The sequence below is a fragment of the Procambarus clarkii genome, chromosome 2, assembly GCF_040958095.1.
Source record: "Procambarus clarkii isolate CNS0578487 chromosome 2, FALCON_Pclarkii_2.0, whole genome shotgun sequence".
Classification (NCBI taxonomy): Eukaryota; Metazoa; Arthropoda; class Malacostraca; order Decapoda; family Cambaridae; genus Procambarus; species Procambarus clarkii.
In genome coordinates, this window is record NC_091151.1 from 51063435 (window position 1) to 51076857 (window position 13423).

A 13423-nucleotide genomic window follows, 5' to 3' on the forward strand; every position below is an offset into this window, starting at 1 on the left:
ACACGCACACACACACACGCACACACACACAATGGAATGCATTAGGCAGTGATGTGGTGGAGGCTGACTCCATACACAGTTTCAAATGTAGATATGATAGAGTCCAGTAGGCTCAGGGATCTGTACACCTGTTGATTGACAGTTGAGAGGCGGGACCAAAGAGCCAAAGCTCCACCCCCGCAAGCACAAATAGGTGAGTACACACACACACACACACACACACACACACACACACACACACACACACACACACACACACACACACACACACACACACACACACACGCAGCTATATGCATACAAAGCGGAACTATGAATGTGAAATAGAGCGACGGTGTTTGGCGGTAATGAATTTAGACGCGTCAATCAGAGGGCGGAACCTTAATTACTGCCCTGTTACCGAGCTCTCTACCCCCGCACGCTATTTCTAGCCCTCTCACTCTTACTCATACTTTTACTCACGCTCAATTGTTCTCCCTCTCACATGCACTCACTCCCTCAGGCTATCGCTCTCACTTCAGCCTGTTCCCCATTTACTCCGACACGCTCTCTCACTTGTTTTAACTAACTCTCTCACTCTCACTGGCTCTCTCACTCTCTCTCCTCTCTACCACCGGAGACTTGAGACACCTGCAGGAGCCAGACCTCACTCTTAAGAGCGACAGAATCTCAACATATGTACTTAAAAAAAGGAACAGAAGAACTATGGGAGTCACTTTCTAATGTTTACAATCCGTCACTGGAGACAGGAGACTTGCCAGAAAGCTGGAAGATAGCTACCGAAGTCACAATATACCAAAAAAATAGATGCCAGGCAGGGTATACTGAACGAATATCGAGTCGTAAGCGAACCTAAAGATGAGAATAGTGAATGGAAGCGAGGCAATGTGCAGGGAATGTAGATCATGCTGTGGAGAGTGAGGGTATATATAATAAATATGGAGAAGTGTTGATGAAATTGGCAACAGGGCGGAGGGGATAGGGGGGGGGGGTAGGTGGGATGGATGCAGCTATCCATACTCCAGGATAAACTTGGACAAGGATCCGTCGAGTTGATTAAGGCGGGAATAGGATGGGTGGCAGGAATATTATGTAACTGTTATGTGTCGAAAACTCACATGTGAAAATATATATTTCACACACACACACACAAAGAGTAAAGCAATCGAATAAAATGCTTTTGAACCTGTTATCCTTTGTCAATGCACATTTCCGTTCAGGTAGAATGCCCTCACACACTGGAGTGTAGCAAAGGAATGGTAGAATGCCCTCACACACTGGAGTGTAGCAAAGGAATGGTAGAATGCCCTCACACACTGGAGTGTAGCAAAGGAATGGTAGAATGCCCTCACACACTGGAGTGTAGCAAAGGAATGGTAGAATGCCCTCACACACTGGAGTGTAGCAAAGGAATGGTAGAATGCCCTCACACACTGGAGTGTAGCAAAGGAATGGTAGAATGCCCTCACACACTGGAGTGTAGCAAAGGAATGGTAGAATGCCCTCACACACTGGAGTGTAGCAAAGGAATGGTAGAATGCCCTCACACACTGGAGTGTAGCAAAGGAATGGTAGAATGCCCTCACACACTGGAGTGTAGCAAAGGAATGGTAGAATGCCCTCACACACTGGAGTGTAGCAAAGGAATGGTAGAATGCCCTCACACACTGGAGTGTAGCAAAGGAATGGTAGAATGCCCTCACACACAGGAGTGTAGCAAAGGAATGGTAGAATGCCCTCACACACTGGAGTGTAGCAAAGGAATGGTAGAATGCCCTCACACACTGGAGAATGCCCTCACACACTGGAGTGTAGCAAAGGAATGGTAGAATGCCCTCACACACTGGAGTGTAGCAAAGGAATGCGAAAAAATGGAAAAAATCTAAGAAAAAAAAAAAGATATGTTGTACTGAATTTTGTAAAAACATAGTTGTACTCTTTCCTTGTGTATTGGCCAGATGACACACCTGACACCTGGCACTCAGATCACTCACCAGATGACACACCTGACAGTCGACACTCAGACCACTGACCAGACGACACACCTGACCTGACACCCGACACTCAGACCACTGACCAGACGACACACCTGACCTGACACCCGACACTCAGACCACTGACCAGACTACACACCTGACCTGACACCCGACACTGCGACCACTGACCAGACTACACACCTGACCTGACACCCGACACTCAGACCACTGACCAGACGACACACCTGACCTGACACCCGACACTGCGACCACTGACCAGACTACACACCTGACCTGACACCCGACACTCAGACCACTGACCAGACTACACACCTGACCTGACACCCGACACTCAGACCACTGACCAGACGACACACACCTGACCTGACACCCGACACTCAGACCACTGACCAGACGACACACACCTGACCTGACACCCGACACTCAGACCACTGACAATCAGACACAAAGCCATGGTGTTGTAGGCCAGGTGTACACACAGGGGAATCATTAAGTCCTCTCTTGTGTCATTAAGGCAGTGTCTGGGATGCTCCCGGACGCAGGTTCGAATCCTCGTCACGGCCCTTTTGGATTTGTTCCTCTCTTGTGGTTCACTTCCCTTCAGATCACCTGCTACACATCTCTTCGATACACAAACCTGTCCTCCAACACTGCTGACAGGTATAGCAACTATTGTCCAAACGTGCAAAAATGGACTGATATAACCCCAGCCACCCCCCCCCCCAATTTTTTTTTAACTATCCCTTTAAAAAGAAGATTAGAGAAAGAACGAAATAACCAAACTTACACTTTAATAGTTAAACAGTTTATTTTTGAACGTTCGAACAAAATAGTCACTATAAGTACTATCATTTGTGGAGAAAATGCTAGAATAAATAACCCATTAAGTGACATTTTTTTTTAAACTTTATATATGACTACGTCCATATATTAATGAAAATAAATAAACAGAAATTAATACCCAATTTAATATTCATATGTTTACCTGTATTTTATGCAAATGAGAGAAAACCCCAATAATCGTTTATTGTTTAATACCCACACAAGGCTGAGTCTGTCTGTGTACTGCTGCTTGGACCGCTTGTTTGTGTGCTTGAGGGGAGAACAGGTGTAGTAACAGGTGTGTACACACTTACCATGAACCGTACATGTGTGAGAACACTTGGGGCGACAGATAATAGGGAGGTCGCGCCCTGGGTCCTATCATGCCCGTAGTGGACATGATAGACATGCTAGAAAAATTAGATAGGAAGTGATCACATTAATTAACCGACTTTTGGAAATGCAGGTGGGGCCCAGGAGCTAACACCTAGATCCTTCAGGCACAAACAGGTTAATATAAACATGTGAACCAATCCCCCAATATTCAAGATCCAATCACGGTGACGTAAGAGAGGGTGGGAGGGAGGGATTATCAGGGGGAAAGCGCCAAGTCATTATGACTATATAGCACTGGGAAGGGGTCAGGATAAGGATTTGGGATGGGACGGAGGGAAAGGAATGGTGCCCAACAAATTGTTGGACGGTCGGGGATTGAACACCGACCTGCATGAAGCGAGACCGTCGCGAAACAGTCACATAAAAGCCACTAACAAATGTCTAACAAAGCCTAAGTGCACAAAAGCGCTTCGGGGAAGAAAAGAGGAAATACAAAATAAAAGCAATTAACTATAAAAGCTACACGAGTTTTGTAATGATAACTTGAATGTCGTGAACATGTCCCCGCGAGTCATAAAGCACACTTTAACATCCATTATCATTATTACACACATTGATTTGTGTGTAATAATAATAATTATTATAACAGGCTGGATGGTAGAGCGACGGTCTCGCGTCATGCAGGTCGGTGTTCAATCCCCGACCGTCCACCAAGTGGTTGGGCACCATTCCTTTCCCCCCGTCCCATCCCAAATCCTTATCCTGACCCCTTCCCAGTGCTATATAGTCGTAATGGCTTGGCGCTTTCCCTTGATAGTTTCCTTTTTCGTCTGTATGACGTATGCAAAGTGTTCGAAGTGTTACACCACAGGTGGGGGAGCCGGTCGGCCGAGCAGACAGCACGCTGGACTTTTAATCCTGTGGTCCCAGGTTCGATCCCGGGCGCCGGCGAGAAACAATGGGCACAGTTTCTTTCACCCGATGCCCCCTGTTACCTAGCAGTAAAATAGGTACCTGGGTGTTAGTCAGCTGTCACGGGCTGCTTCCTGGGGGGTGGAGGCCTGGTCGAGGACCGGGCCGCGGGGACACTAAAAAGCCCCGAAATCATCTCAAGATAACCTCAAGATAATCACCTCTTTTGAACACACTGACTTTATTCTTCCTCGTATGAGAGAAGACTAATATTTAACTATTGATTAATACCAATCGCTGGCACCGCTCCTGTGCCAGGTAAGTTACGGGCTCACCATAGCCCGTGCTACTTGGAACTTTTTCCGAGTAGCTGAATCTATAACAACATCAATCTCTACCGGCTCCGGGAACAGCCTTACCAGCATACAACAAATCTAACGTATTCGTTTTGCTCATTAAACCTATACACACTATAGGCATACACGTTTCTCGAATATTCTTATGTTGGATAACCAAAGCGATATCCTAATATTGCATCCATGACACTCACCGTTGTTAGAGTGGACGCGGGAGATTGCAGGCACTCTGGTGGACTGGAGTGCCATATTGACACTTCACACAGACTAGAGGTCACCCTGCACACCTGGGGGCCAGATTCACGAAGCAGTTACGCAGGCACTTACAAACCTGTCCATCTTTTCTCAATCTTTGACGGCTTTGTTTACAATTATTAGACAGTTAATGAGCTCCGAAGCACCAGGAGGCTGTTTATAACCATAACAACAGTTGACTGGCAAGTTTTCATGCTTGTAAACCGTTTAATAAATGCCGTCAATGATTGAGGAAAGATGTACACGTTCGTAAGTACTTGCGTAACTGCTTCGTGAATCTGGCCCCAGGTTTCTGGGCCTACCTGTACTTCTAACTAAAGTTTCCTGAACACCTGACTTAGCCGAGGTTTTGGAACCCGGTCTTAATTTTTTCTTCACTACTTCATGGCCAGACTGCCTCGCACTTCGCTCTTAATTACTCTTGAGGTTATCTTGAGGTTATCTTGAGATGATTTCGGGGCTTTAGTGTCCCCGCGGCCCGGTCCTCGACCAGGCCTCCACCCCCAGGAAGCAGCCCGTGACAGCTGACTAACTCCCAGGTACCTATTTACTACTAGGTAACAGGGGCATTCAGGGTGAAAGAAACTTTGCCCATTTGTTTCTGCCTCGTGCGGGAATCGAACCCGCGCCACAGAATTACGAGTCCTGCGCGCTATCCACCAGGCTACGAGACCCTACGGGACCCGAGACCCCGCGCATGATTTTTTTTGTTTGCGCTGACAGCCTGGCTGACAGGAGAAGCAGGCAGGGAGGCGAGCAGGCTGGTAGGAAATGTAGATAAGCAAAAGCAGGCAAGGTAAACAGAGAAAGAGCAGGCAATCTGTTTGACTTGCCTACAGCCTGCATGTCTGTCTATCTGTATGCCTTGCTTGACTGCCCTGTCTACCAGTCTGCTCTGCCGACCAGCCTGCCCTGTCTACCAGTCTACTCTGCCGACCAGCCTGCCAGTCTGCCAGCCAGGGGCCAGATTCACGAAAGCACTTACGAACGTGTACATCTTTCCTCAATCATTGGCACCTTTGTTTCCAATTATTAAACAGTTAATGAGCTCCGAAGCACCAGGAGGCTGTTTATAACAATAACAACAGTTGAATGGGAAGTTTTCATGCTTGTAAACTGTTTAATAAATGTAACCAAAGCCGTCAAAGATTGAGGAAAGATGTACACGTTCGTAAGTGCTTGCGTAAGTGCTTTCGTGAATCTTGCCCCAGAGAGCCAGACCTGAGACCAGATGGCTTGTCTTGCCTACTTTATTGCCTTAAAGCGATATAAGTGAATGCCACAGTTATGCATTAATAACTAGATGTCTTTGAAAAAAAATATGAATATAAAAAAACAAATATATTCCCAAATAAAGCTACAAATGATGCACAAAAATGTGTCTGACATTGACACTAGCAAGGATGTTGTTGTTGTTATAGATTCAGCTACTGGGAACAAGTTCTAAGTAGCACGGGCTATGGTGAGCCCGTAACTTACCTGGCACAGGAGCGGGGCAAGCAGCACGGGCTATGGTGAGCCCGTAACTTACCTGGCACAGGAGCGGGGCAAGTAGCACGGGCTATGGTGAGCCCGTAACTTACCTGGCACAGGAGCGGGGCAAGCAGCACGGGCTATGGTGAGCCCGTAACTTACCTGGCACAGGAGCGGGGCAAGTAGCACGGGCTATGGTGAGCCCGTAACTTACCTGGCACAGGAGCGGGGCAAGTAGCACGGGCTATGGTGAGCCCGTAGTGGACTTACCTGGCACAGGAGCGGGGCAAGTAGCACGGGCTACGGTGAGCCCGTAACTAACAAGGAGTGGAGATAGTTCAGTGCTTCACAGCCTTCATTGGTCAAGACTTGACAGCAGTTTTCTCGCAGAATTCAGATAAATTTCTTTCTTCTTAAGGCTTAGTTCTAATCCTGAACTTAATGGTAACGTTTCCTTATGCCAGTATTTTGCGTTGTGCCATCAGGGAGGGAGCCGGTCGGCCGAGCGGACAGCACGCTGGACTTGTGATCCTGTGGTCCTGGGTTCGATCCCAGGCGCCGGCGAGAAACAATGGGCAGAGTTTCTTTCACCCTATGCCCCCCTGTTACCTAGCAGTAAAATAGGTACTTGGGTGTTAGTCAGCTGTCACGGGCTGCTTCCTGGGGGTGGAGGCCTGGTCGAGGACCGGGCCGCGGGGACACTGAAAGCCCCGAAATCATCTCAAGTTAACCTTTCTCTTATTTCTATCCGACATTCTCTCCCCCAATCCTACCGAGCCTGTAGCATTTCCATTATTTTTCAGTCTTTATTCTTCTTAATACATATTCTCCTTTTCTTGTCTTTATCTGTTTTTCCTTATATTCCCTTTCCTTTACCTGCTTCTCTGCTCATTATCCCCCTTACACTATATCTCACCTTCTCCATTTTATTCTTCTGTCATCTCCCTTCATCATTTCTCCTTCCAATTTCCAATTCCCTCACCTCTCCCAATTTCAATTTTCCCCTCCCCGGCTGGGTCCTTGTAGCGCCAGGGATAGGAGGAGGTGGTGGCCGCTACCCCGCCTAGCCTATCTCAGGAGCGCTTGTCGCAGGCTTCGATCTGAGGCGTTATCAGATGTTCCTTCCTGGCAGCTGCTTCCTCCGTCACAGCGGTCTTGGCTGAAAGTCCGGTGGCCTTGGCTGAAAGTCCGGTGGCCTTGGCTGAAAGTCCGGTGGCCTTGGCTGAAAGTCCAGTGGCCTTGGCTGAAAGTCCAGTGGCCTTGGCAATAAGTCCGGTGGCCTTGGCAGAAAGTTCGGTGGCCTTGGCAGAAAGTCCGGTGGCCTTGGCTGAAAGTCCAGCATTTTGGTTGAATTTAACATTTTTATTCTCAGAAAATGTCATGTTCTTGGAAGCAAACTGTACTTCCTCGGCTGACAGAACATAAACTCACAAGCCAAATCAGCGTTTCCTGCCAAAAATCTCACATATATATACATATATGAAGGGAAAAATTCAAATTCTTGGCATAAAACTCTCTTTCCTTATAGCCGAGGAACTCCACAGCCGAAAATCAGACCTCATCTCAGGTAGAAAATGTTCATGCTTTTCATGGGTGGAAAATCTCCCCCCTATTTTTTGGCCACAATACAGAATTTTACTTTAAAACGCTACAAGTGGAGCTGATTCAAACACAGGAAAAAATGTATTTTTAGAGAATAATTTGAGCTTTTGGGCGGATAACTGAACGACTAAAAAAAACTAAAATAAAAATATCTCTGAAAGAAAATCTAGATTTTTTTTCGGTATATAAAAAGAAAAGAACGAATCTTGCAGTTTGGAGAAGAAAAACAACAGCAACTTGGGAAGAAACTAGAGTTAATAAAAAATAGTTTTCATGGAGTAGAATCTGATCCACTTGAGAATATAAAAAATTGTTGGAGAAACGTATTTATAAATTAAGAATTCTGGTCAAGTTTGTCCCTAGCATGAAAAATGGAAGTGAATCACGTCTAACCTCACTAAACACATGTTGACCAGACCACACACTAGAAGGTGAAGGGACGACGTTGTTTCGGTCCGTCCTGGACCATTCTCAAGTCAATTGTGTGTCACTAAACACATCTTTTTAATTAATGTAAGTCTTACAAATACACAGGACGAATTTCAGCAATAAACCTCGAGTTTTGACTACGATTCGAACCTCCAGATTCAAGAAAGTTATGTTGACCAAAATCGACGAGGGGGTTTCACCAGCCAACAACCTCAAACTATTCCTCCCTGCCCCCCCCCCTCCCATTCCTCCCTGCCACACTGACCCACTGTTCCACAATTCCCCATCGCACCACCTCCCCTCCTGTTGTTGTTATTACTGATGGAAGAGGGATATCTCCCTAGGGGGTAGGGGGCCGGGTGCTGCCAGCTCTCTTGTTATTGTCCGTCACGCGGGAACGTGGACCACGTGGCCTAGGCCGAGAAGGTAAACATGTGACGTCACGCGCCATATTTTTCCCGCCAAATACCATCGCCAACACAATATAGACCTCGCCAATATAAAATAGACCTCGCCAATATAAAATAGACCTCGCCAATATAAAATAGACCTCGCCAATATAAAATAGACCTCGCCAATATAAAATAGACCTCGCCAATATAAAATAGACCTCGCCAATATAAAATAGACCTCGCCAATATAAAATAGACCTCGCCAATATAAAATAGACCTCGCCAATATAAAATAGACCTCGCCAATATAAAATAGACCTCGCCAATATAAAATATAGCGCGCCAACACACTATCGGCACTGAATGTGCACCATCAAATTCTCGATATTAATGGCAAAGAACAAAGTTCAAAACAAAACCTGGTGTTGACAACGATTAATCTACTGCGCTTTCAACACAATAAACCATACACCGCGCGCGGCCATTACCGCGAAATATCGCACATTCGCGAATCTATCAAAACTAAAAACTATAAAATATCGCGGTCCCGTGAAACCATCGTAGCAAATAGCACGGTATCGAGGCGTTATCATACCACGGTCTCGAGGCGTTATCATACCACTGTATCGAGGCGTTATCATACCACGGTATCGAGACGTTATCATACCACGGTCTCGGGGCGTTATCATACCACGGTATCGGGGCGTTATCATACCACGGTATCGGGGCGTTATCATACCACGGTATCGGGGCGTTATCATACCACGGTATCGGGGCGTTATCATACCACGGTCTCGAGGCGTTATCATACCACGGTATCGAGGCGTTATCATACTACCAACGGTGGGACCTGCACTCGACGCAAGTCTTCCGCCGTGATGGTGTCACCCACGCTGAAGCTCCTGACCAATTTGGACTCGTAAAAGATTTAGGTTTATATTAAAATATTGAATTTGGTGGAGGGAAGGTGGTGGTGGCGGCGAGGCTGGTTGATTGGCATTGTCTTCCCGCCAGACTCCTTCCTCCTTCTGGGAATTACTAACCTGCTTTTATACTGGTTGTTATGGTGGTGGTGGATGGTGGTGGGTGGTGGTTGTGGTGGTGGGTGGTGGTTGTGGTGGTGGGTGGTGGTTGTGGTGGTGGGTCGTGGTTGTGGTGGTGGGTGGTGGTTGTGGTGCTACTGGGAACAGCTACTGGGAACAAAAGTTCCAAAGTAGCACGGGCTATGGTGAGCCCGTAGTGGACTTACCTGGCTGTAACTGGGTAATAATGGCTGGAGGTGGATAAATATGGTGGCCCTGGGTGTGGTGTGGTGGCCCTGGGTGTGGTGTGGTGGCCCTGGGTGTGGCGTGGTGGCCCTGGGTGTGGTGTGGTGTGGTGGCCCTGGGTGTGGCGTGGTGGCCCTGGGTGTGGTGTGGTGTGGTGTGGTGTGGCCAGTGACCACACCCTGACAGCCACCACAGTACATGTCCACAAGGTAGAGGCGGGCCGGCCATGATAACGACTACTGAACACGCACTAACAGCCCTATTGAGAGGCTGACAGACACTGCTCAACAGCCTCGTTACCCCTCCAAAGGTCTGCCATCACTGCTGCCCACCGCTGTCACCTGTATCATCCACGTACACCTACACCCACCCCTTTGTTCCCCAATGTTCTCTGTCTCCCTCATTTGTTCTCTCCCACTACCCTATTTCCTCCGTTCTCCTGCATTTACTCTCACTGTCCTACTACTCTCTTTTTTTCCCCTCTCATCCCCCTAATTTCCCCACCTTTTATTTATTTCCCCTAATGACCTCTCTTACGCCACCATCCCTCAGCCTCTCTCTCTCTCTCTCTCTCTCTCTCTCTCTCTCTCTCTCTCTCTCTCTCTCTCTCTCTCTCTCTCTCTCTCTCTCTCTTTCTCTCTCTCTCTCTCTCTCTCTCTCTTGTTCGTAATCTGGAGTCGTGCGGGCCTCATCTCCTGTCCCTTGTGCCAGCGTTTGTCATCCCTATACAGCTGACTCCCCCCCCCCCCTGCCCCCCCCTCCCCCACCAACCCCCCATTGGTTAAGCCTTGTCCTGCCCCCGCCAGCGCAGGGAAATTGGAGAATTTCATCTGGTTGTGCAGGGAGAGAGGGGAAAAGGGGAGTGTCCAATCTCAAATTTATATTCAGTTTAGGGGAAAACAACGGCCGTCTGTTGACATTACGAGGCGGAACAGACAAAAGCTGCCGTTCAAAAAACGGGGGTTTAACAGGAACGTAACCAACGCCAGATTGGCCCGCTTAATGGGCAATTAACGGCACCCAACTGGTCGTTAAGGCATAACCCTCAAACTACTATTAAATGTTTGAAATCGTAGTGACCTTCACATCTATGAAAGATGAAGGGATTTTTTAGGGGGTCTGGGGCTCGGTTGGGAGTAGTAACGGCTTTGGGAATAGAAGAGACATGATACCATCTTCTTGAAGCTATCTTGAGATGATTTCGGGGTTTAGCGTCCCCGCGGCCCGGTCCTCGACCAGGCCTCCACCCCCAGGAAGCAGCCCGTAGCAATTGTCTAACTCCCAGGTACCTATTTACTGCTAGGTAACAGGGGGCATCAGGGGTGAAAGTAACATTTTGCCCATTTGTCTCCGCCTCCACCGGGGATCGAACCCGGAACCTCAGGAATTGGAAACACTGTCCACCCAGCTGTCAGGCGACCTTGTAGACACGATTGTCAGACTTTCGTGGCGAAGGACTTTACAACGAACTTCACTTTTTCCTGACTACCTCTGCTCGCAATGTCAGCAGATGCAACACAGCCCAGAGAAGTTATTCAAGGAGTAGAGTGTTTAGAGCAACAACACACATCTATATCGTCCCTCTGCGTGGTGTGTGTGTGTGTGTGTGTGTGTGTGTGTGTGTGTGTGTGTGTGTGTGTGTGTGTGTGTGTACTCACCTAGTTGTACTCACCTAGTTGTGTTTGCGGGGGTTGAGCTCTGGCTCTTTGGTCCCGCCTCTCAACCGTCAATCAACAGGTGTACAGATTCCTGAGCCTATCGGGCTCTGTCATATCTACACTTGAAACTGTGTATGGAGTCAGCCTCCACCACATCACTGCCTAATGCATTCCATTTGTCAACCACTCTGACACTAAAAAAGTTCTTTCTAATATCTCTGTGGCTCATTTGGGCACTCAGTTTCCACCTGTGTCCCCTTGTGCGTGTTCCCCTTGTGTTAAATAGACTGTCTTTATCTACCCTGTGTGTGTGTGTGTGTGTGTGTGTGTGTGTGTGTGTGTGTGTGTGTGTGTGTGTGTGTGTGTGTGTGTGTGTGTGTGTGTGTGTGTGTGTATGTGTACTCACCTAGTTGTGTTTGCGGGGGTTGAGCTCTGGCTCTTTGGTCCCGCCTCTCAACCGTCAATCAACAGGTGTACAGATTCCTGAGCCTATTGGGCTCTATCATATCTACACTTGAAACTGTGTATGGAGTCAGCCTCCACCACATCCCTTCCTAATACTGTGTGTGTGTGTGTGTGTGTGTGTGTGTGTGTGTGTGTGTGTGTGTGTGTGTGTGTGTGTGTGTGTGTGTGTGTGTGTGTGTGTGTGTGTGTGTGTGTGTCTCCTCTTTGAAGCTACACGACCCGTGACAGAATCGTCCAAATGAACTGTGCCGAATATTGGGTCGTATCTGCTCGACCTAGATTTAGGCAGGAAGCTGGAGTCTCAGTTGACAACATTTATAGATGTGGCTGCTAGTGTGAATATAGTTCCCAGATGGGGGGGGGGGCATGACGATCTAGCAGGAAGGAGAATGGTTCGCAGATACGACCGGGGTGTATTAACGTAGCTATTAACTATCGTGTAATTCTATGTACATATGGCGTTTCTCGATTTATTGTAAATTTTGTGTATGACGCTTCTTAATGAGCGTGACATGTAACCGCTCTACTGAACGCTACTTAGCGCTCATAGGGGTCACATTCTCTCTCAACAATGGTTCACATAACTGCCTTAACTATACGGTCTCTTAACAATGAGACAATTACCCAATTGGACTAGTGTGTGTACAGCAACGGCCTCGCTTCTTGCAGGTCCGTGTTCGATGCACAATGTTCAAGTGGTTGGGGCCTCGTCCCTTCACTCAAGTCTTCATATCCCAGATCCTCTCCTGTCTTCGTGTCCATCCCATGTGTTATATATGGTAGTCATCCGGGCTCGGCGCATGTGCAACTGAAAACTCACACCCCAGAAGTGATTCGAACCCATACTGCCAGGAGCAACGCAACTGGTATGTACAGGACGCCTTAATCCACTTGACCATCACGACCGGACATAAGGAAGTGATAGCCGTAATGATACTAACACAAAAACACATATATAATGGTGGAGCAACTGAGGATAAATGTGGTGCTCGCCGGCAGTTATGTTCTGCTCTATAACTTTTATTTATCATTTACCACCACCCAATTTATTACAAGACTGATCACCGCCACCAGGTCATTGCTCACACCTGACAAATACATCCTGGTTGTATAAACATCATATCAGTCTGGTGTATGCTGTATACCAGCACGCGCTCGCTTGCACGCACGCTCACACACACACACACACACATACACACACATACACACACATACACACACACACACACACACACACACACACACACACACACACACACACACACACACACACACACACACACACACACACACACACACAGCCTTGTTGCGTAACTGTAACAAGGCTTCGTAAACTGCGTTATCCCTCGTCATTAATCTCGGATGATGCTTAGCTAATGAGCAAATTATGAAGACGAGATGACTTCAAAGTGTCGCTGAAGGTCCTAAACTGTTTATCTCCACCAAATGCAAAGTCTT

At 47.5% G+C, this 13423-nt stretch overlaps 2 protein-coding genes across 3 annotated transcripts in view; both read right to left on the bottom strand.

The window, feature by feature from the left end:
* The window catches only part of LOC138366599 (chondroitin proteoglycan 1-like), a 20149-nt gene extending 15477 nt beyond the window's left edge, over positions 1–4672 (bottom strand). The window contains exon 1 of the mRNA XM_069327632.1: positions 4618–4672. Coding sequence (XP_069183733.1) covers positions 4618–4672 — 55 coding nt within the window. The remainder of the gene's footprint in view (positions 1–4617) is intronic.
* The window catches only part of LOC123762344 (uncharacterized), a 360436-nt gene that overhangs the window by 257448 nt on the left and 89565 nt on the right, over positions 1–13423 (bottom strand). The gene's annotated exons all lie outside the window — the stretch shown is intronic.